The sequence below is a fragment of the Anolis carolinensis genome, chromosome 5 (assembly GCF_035594765.1).
Source record: "Anolis carolinensis isolate JA03-04 chromosome 5, rAnoCar3.1.pri, whole genome shotgun sequence".
Classification (NCBI taxonomy): Eukaryota; Metazoa; Chordata; class Lepidosauria; order Squamata; family Dactyloidae; genus Anolis; species Anolis carolinensis.
In genome coordinates this window covers 76,420,405-76,436,614 of record NC_085845.1, presented here as the reverse complement: position 1 = coordinate 76,436,614, position 16,210 = coordinate 76,420,405, and the positions used below count along the sequence as shown (strand labels likewise).

At 38.5% G+C, this 16,210-nt stretch overlaps 1 protein-coding gene across 7 annotated transcripts; it reads left to right on the top strand.

The window, feature by feature from the left end:
• The first annotated feature begins 1,733 nt into the window (after positions 1–1,733).
• On the top strand, positions 1,734–16,187 carry ociad1 (OCIA domain containing 1). 7 transcript variants are annotated; one of them, XM_008117617.3, is made up of 8 exons: positions 1,734–1,844; positions 5,225–5,309; positions 6,018–6,071; positions 8,077–8,124; positions 10,737–10,863; positions 12,714–12,913; positions 14,392–14,544; positions 16,015–16,187. In XM_008117617.3, exons 1-8 carry the CDS (start codon positions 1,749–1,751, stop codon positions 16,050–16,052), a joined length of 801 nt encoding a protein of 266 aa, XP_008115824.2. In that variant the 5' UTR covers positions 1,734–1,748; the 3' UTR covers positions 16,053–16,187. The 7 variants fall into 7 exon arrangements, with proteins under 7 accessions (XP_008115824.2, XP_062837670.1, XP_003225356.1 ...); XM_003225308.4 differs by having other exon boundaries at positions 1,765–1,922; XM_008117619.3 differs by having other exon boundaries at positions 1,769–1,918.
• Positions 16,188–16,210: the final 23 nt, after the last annotated feature.

The following is a 16,210-nucleotide window of genomic DNA, read 5'->3' as shown; positions in this document are numbered from 1 at the left end:
ATAATTCCGGGAATGCTTTTTCTGTGATTTCTCAAAGTCCCTAACCTGTCAGTAGTGAAACAGAACAGGAATCCTGCTTGAGACTCAAATGTCTAAGACTTAAAATGTACCCTTCTGACACACACACTCCACAAAAACCCTGTATATCAGCTCATTCAGGCACAGGCAACATTTGGGGGGGGGGGGGAGTATAGTTCCTCCAGTGTTATGACCATGTTCACATAGTATCAACCAAAATCAGGTAGAAATAAGAACAAGACAGTGTGCATCAGATAGTATTGTTTAATGACCCTATATTAAAATAAAACTTAAAAAAAGAATTATGTTTCAACTGATTCCTTTTAAACTGCTTTGGGGAGGGGTTCAGTGCATAAACAATTAATGCCCTTTCAATTTACAATTACTTTTGGGCTTTCCATTTTCCATTAGCCAATTTTTTTCAAAATATTAAAGAATCATCACTTTCCTGAAGGTTTATTTTTTGAAAATGTGAAAGACCTTTTAATTGTCTGCGCTAAGGATATGTGGTATCTTCACGCTCGAGTTAACAATTGCCTTCAATGTACTGCCTTGTTTCTCAAACTCTGCTCCTCCAAATGTTTTGGACTTCAGTTCCTAGCAGCTGGTAAGCTAGCTGGGATTTCTGGAAGCTGAAGTCCAAAATACCCGGAAGAGCAGAGTTTCAGAAAAACTGATCTACTGGATATCTTGACTGTTGTGACTGATTAGAACTTCTCTTTGCTGCCCGTCCTGGCGTTCTTTTGACTGCCAATGAAGGAGTAAGCTTGTTGTTGTCTGATTTCAAGTGCTTCTTGGTTTATAGTGATCCTATCATTTGGTTTCAAGGTTGAGAGAGTGTGACTCACCCAAGATCACTCAGTGGGTTTCCCTGGCCGAGCAGTAATACGAACTCAGGGGTGCAGCTACACTGTAGAATTAATGTGGCTTGACTCCACTTTAACTGCCATGGCTTAATGCTGTGGAGTCACGGTCGGTCGTTAGCTTTTTTAACCAAGGAATGCTGGTTCCTCACTAAATTACAACACCCAGGATTCCGTAGCACTGAGCCATGGCAGTTAAAGTGGAGTCAAACTGCATTAATTCTTCAGTGTAAATATATAGATGCACCCCTGGTTTCCAATGTCATAGGGTGCATCTACATCAGGCATGGGCAAACTTTGGCCCTCCAGGTGTTTTGGACTTCAACTCCCAGAAATTTCAGCCAGCCAATCGGCTGTTGGGAATTGTGGGCGTTGAAGTCCAAAATACCTAGAAAGCCAAAGTTTTCCCATGTCTGATCTACACTGTTAAATTAAATCAATTTAACACCGCATTAATTGCCATGGCTCAATGCTATGGAATCCTGGGTGTTGTAGTTTGTTAAAAAAAATAGCATTCTTGGGCAAAGAAGGTTGAAAACCTTGTAAGACAACAGCTCCCATGATTCCACAGCATTGAGCCATGGCAGTTAAAGTGGTTTCAAACTACATTAATTCTACAGGGTACCATGCACCCCTTATCATGGGGCATTCGGAGGCTGGATCTACACTGTGTTATATCCCAGGTAATGTGGCTGTGTAGACTCACATAATCCAGTTCAAAGCAAATAATCTGGGAACACATCCTGGAATATAGGGCAGTTTGAGGCACCTCCAGAAAAACCAGCACGCGTTCCCATACGGTTTTCATCCTTTTGATCCTCCGGAAGGCTTTCTAGCCGCGTCCTGTCTATGGAAACACAGGTCCGTATGGGAAAGCGTCGCCCTTCGTGCCCTTCCGGTGATTGGAGCTCGGCTTCCGGTTTGTGTGTTCTGTTGTCTTCCTGGGAGCCTCGGGCGAAGAGAGTGAGTGAGTGAGTGAGTGGTGGGCTCTGTAGCCGAGGCCACGCCCCCGCGCTCTCCCCAATGGAGCCTTCCAGGCAGGTGAGGGACAGGGTGGGATCCCCGGCCAGGTACTCTCTTTACTTTGCTGCTGTCTCGAGCCCGGAAGGCGGGGGATAAAGCGAGAGGCTCTTTCGTCCACGCCTCCGCCTCTCGTCCTTCTGCGCAGGGCTTTGGTATGTGGGGAATAGCAAGCCACAGGTGGCTAATAGCCATGTCCTGGCCTAAAAGCCCAGAGGGGCATTGAAGCAATGGCTGCTGCCTATAAGGGTTGAAGGCTTCATCAAGGGTAGTAGGCCGCCATTTAGGACAGAACAGGAATGCAAAAAGCCAGTTGTTCCCATATTCTGATCTTGTATGAGCCTAAATACGCTAAAAGCAAGGCTAGCCCAGGCTAGTACTTGGATGGAAGACCACCAATGACTAGAGACTATATTTCAGAGGAAGGGACTGGCGAAACCTTTTCAGTTCCTTGCCTAAGAAAACCGTATGGAATGCAAACAGTAGCCATAAGTCTACAGGGGATTTGGAAACATAACAAAACACAGCCACGACTTTAGGGGATCATCAGATTTTCTTTCTTTCTCCATTCCAGAAAGAAATAGTTATTTCAAACACAGCTGGAGAAGAAGAAGGGAAATATTAAGCAGACGAAGAAACAAAGTACAGAAGACTCTCAGGCCCCTTCCACACAGCTGTATAAAATCCACCTTAAACTGGATTATATGGCAGTGCGGACTCAGATAGTTCAAAGCAGATATTGTAGATTGTCTGCCTTGATATTCTGGGTTATGTGACTGTGTATAAGGGCCCTTGGGTTATATGGCTGTGTGGAAGGGCCCTCTGTTAACTGAAACGCAAGCAGAAAAAAGTTATACAGTGAAACTGTGTTGCATTGTTTGTCTGAATTTGCTTTGAAATTACTGTATTTTGATATGAATATAAAATCAATACAGAGTTTATGATGGAGTATACCAGTATGGAGCATACTATTAAGCCTGTTTTTAATAGTAGCTCTTAAGCAATCAGAAACTACATTTATCCTGGTTCTACCAAACCATATGGGTGCAGGTTAACTGAAAACCCTTCCACACAGCTGTATAAAACCCCACATTATCCGTTTTGAACTGGGTTATATGGCAGTGTGGGCTCAGATAACCCAGTTCAGAAAAGATACTGTAAATTATCTGCCTTGATATTCTGGTTGTGACTGTGTGGAAAGGCCTTGAGGCCCCTTCTACGCTGCCCCATATCTCAGAATATGATCCCAGCTTATCTGCTTATCCTAATTATTTTGCAGTGTACACTCATATAATCTAGTTCAAAGCAAATAATTTCAAATCAGTTACTGGGATATAGAGCAGCGTAAGTTAAGCTTGAGAGTCTATGGGCCCTTCCACGCAGCAATATAACCCAGAATATCAAGGCAGATGATCCACAATATCTGCTTTGAACTGGAATATCTGAATCCACACTGCCATATAATCCAATTCAGTGTGGGTTTCATACAGCTGTGTGGAAGAGCCCTACTGTATTTCAAAGTGACTGAGATGTGGATAGTCTTTCAGATGTGTTATATTTGGTGTTACAGTTACTGTAGTTACATTTTAAGCAGTTGGCACCTAAATAAAAGTTCAAGTTGTTTATATCACTAGGAAAGCAATCACAAATAACAGCAGTGATTTTACAGTCCTATGATGTATTTAAGTGCAACAGGCATCTTGTACAGTGTCAGGAACTTTTAGGGGTAATAACCCTGTGATCGGAGCCCCGGTGGCGAAGTGCGTTAAAGCACTGAGCTAGAGACTGAAAGGTCCCAGGTTCAATCCCCAGGAGCGCCGGGAGCGGCCGCTGTTAGCTCCAGCTCCTGCCAACCTAGCAGTTCGAAAACATGCCAGTGGTAGTAGATCAATAGGTACCACTCCGGTGGAAAGGACCTTGGAGGTGTCTACGGACAATGCCGGCTCTTCAGCTTAGAAATGGAGATGAGCACCAACTCCCAGAGTCAGACATGACTGGACTTAACAGGGGGAAACCTTTACCTTTAACACTGTAAGTAGATGTAGGATTGATATTGTAGGAAAAAAACATTACAAATCTGAAATGCTAATCCATATGTAGGTTACTGAATTATGATCCAGAGAGCAAAACCCAATTAAAACCTGGAAACTAATTGGTACAAAACTCCGACATGAAATATCAGTTTAGTACAGATATCCCTTCATTTCCCAGGTATATTTTTAGGTTTCATCACTGGATAGTAACAGTTTCGACACAGGATTGCACTTCCAACTTCTAAATGTTATTTAAAACACTTTTCCAATTTTTTGTCACTGCAGTCAGATTATAGATTGCATTCCATTGTAATGGTATCTTTTACTTTATTTTGAGTTTTTTTAGTCATCTGCTGCTTGTGGAGTGTCATAATAACACTAACCATGCTCTCCATTTAAATTAGGGTGTACATGTTTATATGACAAGGCTTCAGATATCAGCTTTAAAAAACAACTTGCTTTTGTGTTTCAAATGTGGTTTATTTTTCAATACACAACATATCTAATTATTAGCAAGAAATTTCAAATAGATACTATAAGCACAGTATCCAGTTCTTTGGATTCAACCGTGCTTAATATTTTTTAGGATTTTCACTATTTATTGTTAATTGCCATCAAGTCAATTTCAATTTACGATAACCCATGCTGTCATTACCAGTGCTGCTTAACTCTTGCAAACTTAGGGCCATGGCTTATTTGATGAAATCTGTCCATCTGTAATGTGTTCTTCTTCTATTCTACTGCCTTCCACTTATTTTTAAAGAGTCCTGCTTTCTCGTGAAAGTAGAACCACCCCATCTTATTTATTTTGGCTTCTAATCTAGGGAGACTTTAGGCTTGATTTCATCTTGAACTCATGTATTTGTTGTCTAAAGGAAAGGTACTAATTTTAATTACAGTCGTAAATTAAGGCAATATTGTTACATAAACCCTTTAAGTGTGTTCACTGGCATACATTCACCATGAGTTTTTGAGACTAATACAACTGAGTTACACAATATTTTGTCAGTAGAAAGGAAGATATATTTATTTGGTTTGTTGGGAAGTAACATATATGGATGTGTTTCCAAAAAGCGAAAGGTAATGTACGGCAAAACAGTTCCCATGTTCTAATGCCCTATGGAATCACAAAGAGTGTCTCACTAATGAGTTTAAACTGTTTTGAAATAGCGTATCTCATGTACATTTCATGTACACTGCTGAAATGTTAGCAAATATTTTTGCTTTAAAATTTATATAATTGCTGGTATGTTTCATACACTGACTTAATGTTCTTTGTTTTGTCAAAAGAGCCAAATAAATATGACTTACATACCCACAGAGGATGAAAAGAGAGTATTCAGAGAATGCAACGAGGAGAGCTTCTGGTACAGATGTAAGTGAAATGTCTCAAGAAGTAATGCCTACTTATATTCATATATTGTGTTTTATGAAACAATGAATATTGAACTCCTCAAAGAGTATAACTCTATCAGGATATTCAGGTTGTTAGTTGAGTTTACCAGGGAGCTGGGGTGGCACAATGGGTTAAACCCTTGTGCTGGCTGAACTGCTGACCTGAAGGTTGCCGGTTTGAATACGCAAGACAGGGTGAGCTCCTGTCTGTTAACTCTAGCTTGTGGGGACATTAGAGAAGCCTCCCAGCAAGACATCAGGGCATCTCCTGATAATAGAATTTAAAAAACAACAACTTTATCCTCATTCTTGCATCTATGAGGACTTTGAAACTCTGTTAATGAAAAGTAGGGGTCTTCAAAAATAAATTGCTAAAGTGTGCAGATGGCACACTCTCTATATTTCTTTTCTAAATGGTTCTAAATCATTTGATCTTGGTCAAAGGGAATAAAAAGTGATATGATGCCAAGAAAGAAGACCTCCATATTTGATAACGAAGGTATCAAATCTCTCTTAAAAGTAAAAAAAAAAGGAAATTTATGCTTTAAAAAGATTTAGTGCAGAATATTTGTGAACAAGTTTACCCAAAATCATTCTGAGTGCAACTGAAGTTTGCAGCCTTTCAAAAAAAGAAGGTAATGAATTCTAATTTCAGTATTAACAACTATATTTTTTTCCCCACCCACAGCCCTGCCTATTGCTAGTATAGGCATGGTGATCACACAGATGCTAATCAAGAAAGGTAAGCTTTCAACACCTTTGATTGAATTTGGATATCTTCTGTTTACCTTTCTTTGTGTTATTTAGAAACGTAATTGATAAAGATGGTTAAACATAAATGGAAGGGAATAGTTCAAAAACAAGAGATGTGGAAAAAAAAACCCTAAATGAAAGCATTACATTTTTTTAAAAAAATCAGAAATGAGGATTAGTATCTGCAATCAATCAGATATGTAAATACTTCACAGAAATTGTCCGCTAAAGAAATTACTTAGAAAGCTTTGAGTCATTTGTTGCCCAAAATAATGGAAATTTGTAAAGCATCATCTTTTTGTTTCCTAGTGGTGATTTCACACTCCACAGGAAATTAGGCATGGACTCTTAATGAGCCTGTATTAGACTCATTTATAAAGAGGAAATATATTGTTTGCAAAGTAGTTTGTAAAAAAATCAAATATTCATAGCGAAATTATCTTTTAAAGCCTGACCTCAGCTTTTATTGGATTTTGTCAGCAGATGTAGTTCCAAAACTACGCATGAGTGTTTTTGGACGATTCAGATTTAGACCTCCTTTCAAGATGTTATGGCACCTTTTAAACAAGGAAGTGATACTAGCTGCTTAAAACTAGGAGAGAGGATATTTCAAGTAACTGACAAAATGTGTGTAACCCACTGAACTACTTTATATGATACACAGAGCTATTTCTAGAAACCATTGCATTGATCTATCAGTGTGCATCCCTTTCCATGCGTGGATTTTATCTATGTTAAAATAAACATTTTCCATAAATGGCATGACATGGAATTATATGTACCTTCTACTTTGAACTTATTTAAAATTGTCATGCTATTACATTGTTATCTTCCCAACTGGGTTTTTTTTTTGGGGGGGGGGGGAGACACAATTTTAAAAAACCACTGATTGTAGACTAGAACATGTGTACTTGTAAGTGTTCTAGTTCACTGGTTCCCAATTTTGGACCTCTAGGTGTTTTGAGACTTCAACTCCCAGAAGCATCAGCCAGCTTGGCCAACTGTCAGGGGTTCTGGGAGCTGAAGTCCAAAACAGCTGGAGGACCAAACATTGGGAACTAATGTGGTGAATACTTAATTCATATTTATATAATTACTAGACATGGGTTCAGTTACTGTTTCATCCGTGTTTTTGTACCATTTTGTTTATTCGGAATGCACGAAATGGTACACATCCCCCCTCCAGTACGGAAACAGCAGTGAAACAAATGCAAAGTAGGAACAGTAACTGTTTGTCGTCTGATTTTCGTGTCTGCCAGGGCTGCACGCCCTGGGAGGCACGAGCACATCTCTCTTCTCCCCAACTTAACTGTGTAAAGCAAAAGAAAAAAATCTTTACTGTAACTCCATCAGCATGTGTGGACATAGCGCATCTTCGGTGTTCCACTTTGGGGTAGGCGCACACGTTTTGGACCTGTTTGCCAGACACACCCACCTTGGAAAAGGATTGCATCTGGCAAGCAGACCTGCCAGCAAGCCCTGAAGCAGAGTGCCGAACGCCAAGCACGACTTCGAGTCTGAAGAAGAGTGCCGAGTAAGATGTGTTTGGCATTCGGCACCCCACTTCAGAAACTGCTGAACGGCCAGACTCAGTCTTTTTCCAAAGAGAGTGTGTCTGACGAGCAGGCGCAAAATGTGTGTGCACACCAGACCCTGAAGTGGAGCACTGAGCGCCAAAGATGTGCTGTGTCCACACACGCCGATGGAGTTACAGTAAGGTTTTTTTTCTTTGCTTTTCATAGTTAAGGGAGGAGAAAAGAGAAGTGCCTGTGCCTCCCAGGGCCTGCAGCCCTGGTAGGCACAAAAATATTCGTTTTTTTCAGACCTTTTCCAAAATGCCCATTTGTATAGGCGCCCATTTTTGGAAGCAGTGCCCAAAAACGAAAATGGGGCCATACGATGGAACATACAGAAACAGATAGCAATTCCATATAAATCCACAACCCTAATAATTACCCTCTTTCCTCACATTAATCGTTTTTTGTTTTTTTTAGGGATTCTTACAACGCATTCAAGATTTGGCTCAATACCAAAAGTTGCATGTGAGTGTGATAGTTTATGTCTTTTAAATAGGTTTTTATTGCTTTTAACTATTATTTTTTGAATAGTCCTAGGCTTAATTCTATTTTATTGTTTATAGTTGTTAGGTAATAAATTGCATAATGTTTTCTGCACACTTAGCCACTTTAGGTCTGTTTTGAGAGGAGGAAAAGAGTAATTTAGACAGCAATTGAAGAAATCTGTGTGTAATAATCATCACTTATCCCAAGGGAAAAGATCTATAGGGGCCTAAGCTTTTACTGAAGATGTCTAAATCAGAATTTCTTAATCCTTTTCATGCTGAATATTCTTAGAATAGTTCAGATATCTTGAGATGCAGAAATAAAGATTGACTAGTTTACTGGTACTCCCTTTTTCTAGCTTTAATAAAAGTTAAAAGAAATTCAGTATGGTTGAGATTCAATCACTTGATGGTTTGGAAGTCACATTTCTCTTTCTTTTCATCTACTCCGTCCCTTTTTCATTTCTTTCCCTCTTCTTTTTGATTTGTTTCCTGGCAGAGCACTTTTATAGGGCTCCATTAGTGCCAACAACATGTCATAGACCACACTTGTATGCTGGTCATTTCCCTGCTTCTGAGTCAGTATTTGCCAGCATTCACAATTCTACCACTGTCACTATAAAAACCTTAACTCTTATTTAGCTGGTTGTGTCTTTAGTGTAAAAGTAAACAAATAGTTTTAATAAACAATATATCTATTTGATTTAAAACAAGCATTACATTATCTGTTATTAACTAAATCATTGTGTTGAAAAACACTAGTGATGGCTGAAATAGTTTTTAAACTTAGAATGGGCTAAAGTTGAATAATCTACTTCAATATCAACCAGTTCTCCAACCAGGTTTCATTACAGGCATGCCTTTTTGTACTTCCTTGCCTTAAATATGATTGGGACTTGCTAGATGAAATATTTATATAAAATCTTCACTTAGGTATAGCAACTCAGTCTGAATACAACTCTCATCTCACTGTCAGGCTGCTGGCTCACTTGAAACCTACTCCCCACAGGGTCTTCCTCCCCATTTCTCTGATAGAGATCTTTGTCATGCTTGCCTTTTACAGTGTTATCAGCTCTAATCCTGCTGGTAGCCACTCATTGCCTTGTGTCAGCCTTAGTTCCATTCTTTTTGGGTTTCTCTGCTGTCTTCTATAGCAGAATCCACACTTCAGCTACTTCCTCCCCTTGTGTTTTTGAATGCTACCTTATATCATCCTGACAGTTTCCTGTCTATCAGATCTGAAGGACCCAGCATCTGAAGGACTCCTCCCACTCTTGCTGTTAACTTCCCACCAGTCGGCTGTATCAGAATGTTATCCATTGCCCAATCAGTAATGCACAATTTGAATTCCCTCTAAGCATGTAAATACCTAAGTTCGAATCAACCTGATAATTATGCTCAGTTAAATCTCAGTAGCAATCAAGATTTTGTGTGTGTGTGTGTATGTATGTCAGGAGCGACTTGAGAAACTGCAAATCTTTTCTGGTGTGAAAGAATTGGCCGTTGCCCAGGAGACACCTGGATGTTTTGATGTTTTACCATCTTTGTGGTAGGCTTCTCTCACGTCCCCACACGGGGAACTGGAGCTAACAGGGAGCTCATCTGCACTCTCCCCGGGTTGGATTCGAACTGGCAACCTTCAGGTCAGCAGTCCTGCTGGCACAAGGGTTGAACCCATTGTGCCATCTGGGGCTCCAACAGTCAATATACCTGTCCACCTTTATACAGTGACTGCCCTAATACAAGTCTTAGTTCAAAGTCCTCTTTTTCTTCTGTGGTTGTATAACCCAGCAGTAGCTATTATATATCAATTAATATAAATCTGTATATAGGCATAATGCATTCTGCCACACATCAAAGCTGTTTCTGCGTATGTCTTGATCTTTCTGTAACTTCCAAAAAACCATGATAGTTGTGACTTCAACTTTCTCACCTTCCTTTCCCCACGTGATTATTTTGCCATATCTACCTAATAAATAGTATGTTAGTATGCTTTGAAAGCTAGCATGATATCTTGAAAAAAAGCAAGCAATAATATATTCTTTAAAATATAGTTGCAAGTGGTAGCTCCACAAGCAAAATACACTTGTAAGTCTCACACAACATCAAAATGTACACTGAGCAAAGTAAAGTACCCATCCCATATTTCCTTCTCTGCTTGAGAGATACTGATCCAAATAAACAGGGCTTGAGTTCAGTGGGATTTAATTCATAGATAAATTATTTTATGTTGTTTCAACTCTAGCCTTGTAAAATGAGCTTCTGAAGAAATAGTTGTCATTTTCTGTACAGTAGTTGGGAAATGTAGTTATTTGCCAAGAATGATCTGGTAGATAATCTGCTTTTGGAACAAGATTAACCAGGTTCTTGCTGTCTGGGGATGACCTAGTTGCCTCTGACCTTTTCTAAGATCTCTCTTTTGTTGTCGTGGAGAAGAATGCTCTGGGGACTAAACTAATGGTTTTCAGTGCTGATTTAAATATTTATTTTGCTTATTTCGTTATGTTTAATTTTAATCAAGATTGTATTCTTTATAAAAGTACCATGACATCAAATAGGTTAAATTGGTGTTTACCTTCCTTTGTAAATAAGTTGCTGGCTTCTGTGGATACATCGGCGGAAAAGTTTCCTATATGAAAACATGCCAAGAGAAGTTTAAAAAACTAGAGAATTCCCCGCTGGGAGAAGCTCTGAGGAAGCATAGACCCATGCCACATGAGTAAGAAATTATCTTTACTTTAAACTTTAGATTTTTTTAAAGTTTAGTATTAAAGATGTATGCAATTATGATTTTTTCCCCGTAGAAGCTGAATCACTCACGATCACAATCCACTCATGATTGTTATAAACACACACAAATTATTGTCTGCTTGAAATTTTGAGTGTTCTAGCATAGAAAATAATGTATTTTTAGACCACTGCAAAACAATCTTAAATGTACTTGCTTAATTTTGTTGTGCAATTATAGTGTGATTGTTGGGAAGGTGGCACATATGTGAAAATAATAATAAACATTGGATGTTTTTTTCTAGAAGTAAGCTTGGCCAAGAAAAAGAGTGGTAATATTTGAGCATTAACTATTTTTCAAAGTTGAGTATTCTGAGACAGTTTCTGAACAGGAAAAGCTTCAGCAGGATGTGGGAAAGTGTGTCAGTTCTGATGTTTCCCTTGAAAATAATATTTTATGCATAGAAAATGACAGCATTCAATTGATTGCAAGGACAGTTGTGAGAAAAACTAAGCTTTGAAGGAAGGAAATTAAAGAAACTTTCAATTCCGTGCACATGAACTCTAGTTAGCCTCACTATAGTCTTTTTCTGTGGTCTTTCAACTTCAAAGACACTTTACAAAGCAAAGTGAAATGTATGGGTTAGGCCTATAAAGCACACACCAGAATCGATAGTTTTCAGGGTTCCTGTACTCAGGGAACTCTTTTGAATTTGACTATTCCTGCCTCAATGTTGTAGTGTTCTCTTGAAGCACTCTTGTCATGCACTGATTTACAAGGATAGAATTCCACTCAGCCCCCTTGGTCCTTTTCCCCTCTGCACTGAAAGTCCGTTTTAGAATGTGCTCCTATTCTTGCTGCTCTGCAGGGAAAGAATTGGTATCTTGACTTTCATGGAGGCTTATCTGTCACCAGGAATTTATTTCTATCTGAAAACCATTATGCCAGACTGCAATTTAGTCAGTTACAGCTAGAAAAAAACTCGGCTGTCATTCATTGATGCAAGCAAAAAGGATTAAGATACCAGGATAAAAGGAATTTGTTTGGCAGTGAAATTTAGAAAAACATCATAAGCAGGCCTTCTCAAATAAAACTTTGGAAAGTGCAACTATTTTTCACACCACAATTTCTTCCACAGTGCTGTTCTGTGCAACATTCGCTTGTTGTATTAGCCAACACTATACTGTTTAAAACGAGTGCAGTTTAGGCCTCATCTATATTGCCATATAGTCTACACTGACCACATAATGCAGTTTCAAATCTTGGTTATACAAACCTCTTATCTATTTATATATGATGCTGCTCTTCTGATGGTGATTCATATTATATTTACTGTACATAGATTTATATACTGAATGTGTATTGAATAATCATTGTTTTGTTTAAAAACATAGATATTAACTGTTTGAGAATTATAGCCTGGTGTTTTTGTGAATAGACAGAAATATTCATTGTATGGTATTCAATGTTTATATTTCTGTGGCTGTTGTAAATATTTTCAGAATGGAAAGTTAGCCTTTAATTAAAATCTGCCATGCAGACATCTTTGTTATGGAATCCCTGTGCTAAATGAAGATTTCAGCCTGCTCTTAAGAATGAAGCAAATGCTTCTGCTATTCTTATGCTTTCCTTTGCCATTTCCATCTAATGTAGTTCACTCGCAATTTTGCTTTCATTTCTCTCTCTGCTATAATTGTTCAGTTTGTATAGTAGTTTTTCTCAAGTATTATAAATGTCTTATTGTAGGTATGAGTTGATTTTAATGCACTATACATATATCTTTAATAAAAAGTCTGTTTTATTTAAAATGAGCTTCTAATAACCAGTGTGTTTCTCTGCAGGTACCAGTCTAAACAACCAGGATTTTCAAATGCGTCTCCGCCTTTTGAAAGTGCTCCAGCAGCAGAATCACAAACCTCTTCAAAATATCCCGTTGATAATTATGGAATGATAGACTTTCGATCTAAGTATGAACCTGCCCCATTTAGTTCTTCCATGAGTGAATCTTCACCTAGTGGAATAACAGACAGTTCCCCTCAAGGTACAGTCTGTCTTGAATTTTGTAATGTATTTATTTCTCAACAAAAATGGACAGCTTACAATTGAGTTTTCATTCCACTGATAGAAGTGATTTTTTCACATTTAAAAAGGTGGCATTAGTATGCGTATTAGGAATATGTGTTTCATAAATATTGAAATGTCCAGTGTTGATTCAAGAAGTGGGATCATATTTGTGGGGAAGGATTGATAGGCACAAGGGGAATGCTCCTGCCAGTTGTTCCTGGAGATTTCCAAATAATAATAATAATAATCATCATCATCATCTTTATTTATATCCCACCACCATCTCCCTGAAGGGACGGCTTACAAAGGCACTCCAAGGTGCATATATAACATAGTAAAATATGGTACATAAGTATAAAGTCACATAAAATTATAACAACAACCCCTGTAACACATATAACATAAAAGTCAAAATAATACCATTTTAAAAACATCTGTAAGTAAAATTACCCTGTTTCCCCGAAAATAAGACAGTCTCTTATATTATTTTTTGCTCCCAAAGGTGTGCTAGGTCTTTTTTTCAGGGGTTGTCTTATTTTTTCATGAAGAATTCACGTTTATTGTTGAACAAAAAAATGAACATTTTATACAGAGTTGTCATCACAACCCAGCATAACTATGTATCTGCTTTGAAGTGGATGATAATGAATCTAAACTGTCACAGAATCCAGGTTTCTGAATCCAGATTATCTGCTTTGAAGCAGATGGTATGAGTTTAAACTATCATTGAAAACAGGTTTCTGAATCCAGATTTTCTGTTTTGAAGCAGATGATATGGTATCTGCTTTGAAGTGGATGAGTCTAAACTGTCACAGAATCCAGGTTTCTGGATCTAGATTATCTGTTTTGGCCTGGATGGTATGAGTCTACACTGCCAGATAATCCAGTTTGAAGCAGACAAGCTGAATCCGGATACTGGCAGGGGAGACGGGGCTGAGGCCTGGCATGAGAGAGAAGCCCGTCCCACAGCGTTCCTCGCCAGGTAGATGTCCCTGCCAACGAGGGGCTCAAAGGCAGAGAAAGACTCGACCATCCGGCCCCTCCCCTGCTCCCCGGGAGGCCCTGCCTCGCTGGATTTCTCCCAAGTCTTCCTCCACTCAGCAGGGAGCACCGTCCCTGTTGCCGCTGCCATCTTCCCCGTCTGGTGCTGGTGTCATTTGATGTTCCACTTACCTTAAACTTCATCTCATAGATCCCTGAATTTAGAGCAGTGTTGCAATGAATACAGTGCATTTAAAACAAAGACAAGCAGGCTTACTGTTTGAATCCACTTTCACTGTAATTTCAGTTACTTTTTCCATTAGAGAAGCCAGTTTTTTTTTAATTGGTTGACGTCAACTGCTCACAAATGAAACATTTCCTTCATTCCCATACTTCATCCATGTGTCATGTTATTCATCCCACATTTCCTCCCCCCTTCTTACTCTTTTATCTTTATTTCTTTTGTTCCTTAAGAACCAATACCATCTCAGGAAGAAGGTCCAAAAAGAAGAGGATTTACATATGATGAACTAAGGAACAGAAATAGAGAGATGTATGAGGCAGGAATAACACAGAGATCAGAGGTTCCATCAAAGTCATCACAGGAAATACCATTGAAGAAGGAAGGTAAATTGTTAAATCGCTGAAATATTTGGTAATGACATCTGCAGTGGTTGCGTCAAGGACATGGGAGTTTTGTGTTTAATCTTGCCTTTCCACTGGGGACTGGCAGCATTCTAAAGAGTAAACAAGTGTTCTTTTAAAAACTGATTTTACGCCTGTTTCCTTTCATTGGAATGGCCTGATTTATTACTGGGTACCATTCACTGAGACTGAGATAAATTAACCCAGGTGTCCCTTTCTGTTCTTTGAGCCTGAAGAAATCGGCACAGTAAATTGGTCTAGATCAGGTGTCTGGAAACAGCCAGCTTTTTGAATTGTGGTTTTTAATTAACCTTTGAATTCATAGAAGAATTCAGAAGGATGTGCCATTGTTTAATTCTGTTTACCCTTGTACTGGAAGGAAACTGTACTTGGCACCAAATGTGAGACTGTGCTTTTCTGAATAGAAAAAATCCAGTACAAAGAAGCAAAGACTGAAATAAGCTAGAAAGTCATACTACCTGTCATTTAATAGAAAATAGTATCTGTGATAACAAGAATCTGAATGAGAATATATTGTCTTGCAGTGTACTCACCAAGTCAATTTTAAGGCATTGTATTTTTATACAGGAAAAGTATTGTGTGAGGTAATGTATAACATGTCCCAAAAATCTATATCTCCTCAGCAGTTTATAATTTTGGAATTCTTTTGGATTTCCTCCCACCTCCAAAATGCATATATTTTTAATACAGTAAAATTCCAGTAATACCAAGTTTCATGAAATTACAAGGGCAACTTTAAATGTAGTTTGCAACTCTGCTTTGACATTGTGATAATGTCTACAGGGACAACAATTTGGACATGTTCCATAAAACTAATCAAAGATGGAATTTATAACTCCCAATAAATCATTATTATAGTGGAGCCTTGGGCATCAAAATCTGTATATGCTCGAGCCCCATTATGTACAATGGTGTAAGCAAAATTGTGCCCTTTATAGAACATGGCAAAAATCAAGGTTTGCTTTTGAGGTGGTAGAATCTGTTTATACAGAATCCATGGATATGGAGGATTGGCAATATAACAGCTATTCTTCAGTATCAATGTAAATAGCTTTCAAATAATCACCATATAACTACTAGTAGATCTCAAGGGGTATATGCATTTTTGGGACACACTGTGTATATATACAAAATAAGTCACAAACAATAGTGCCCCTCCTGTTGACGAAGGAAATTCACTAGCAAATTAGCTGGTTGTACTGTTGTGGTAATCAAAGTTAGCAAGTCCAGTGCTGTGCCAGATATTTTTCTGGCAAGAGTTCGTTTTGTTCTTAATAGAGATAGGGAGGCATTGAAAAAACAGAAAAATTAGAAAAAAACTGAAGGGGGAGGTGAGAAAACCTGGTTTTTTCTAGGCCTTCCCATTTCTAGCTTTTAGTATTTACATGGTTAATAAGCACCTTTGTGTACTACATTTGTTTTCTTTTTTAGGTAAAGTCAATAAGTATGGAGATAGCTGGGAAGAATGAAAACATTTGTACCTTTTGAAGACATCTCATCAATCAAATAATCCAGCTTTATTATCAGTGTGGGTTAAATATCAGAATATTCTGTATTCTGTGCAATGCAGATATGTGACAATAAAAATCTTAGGCTTGCCTTTTTCCTTGGCAGTGTGTGTTGATAT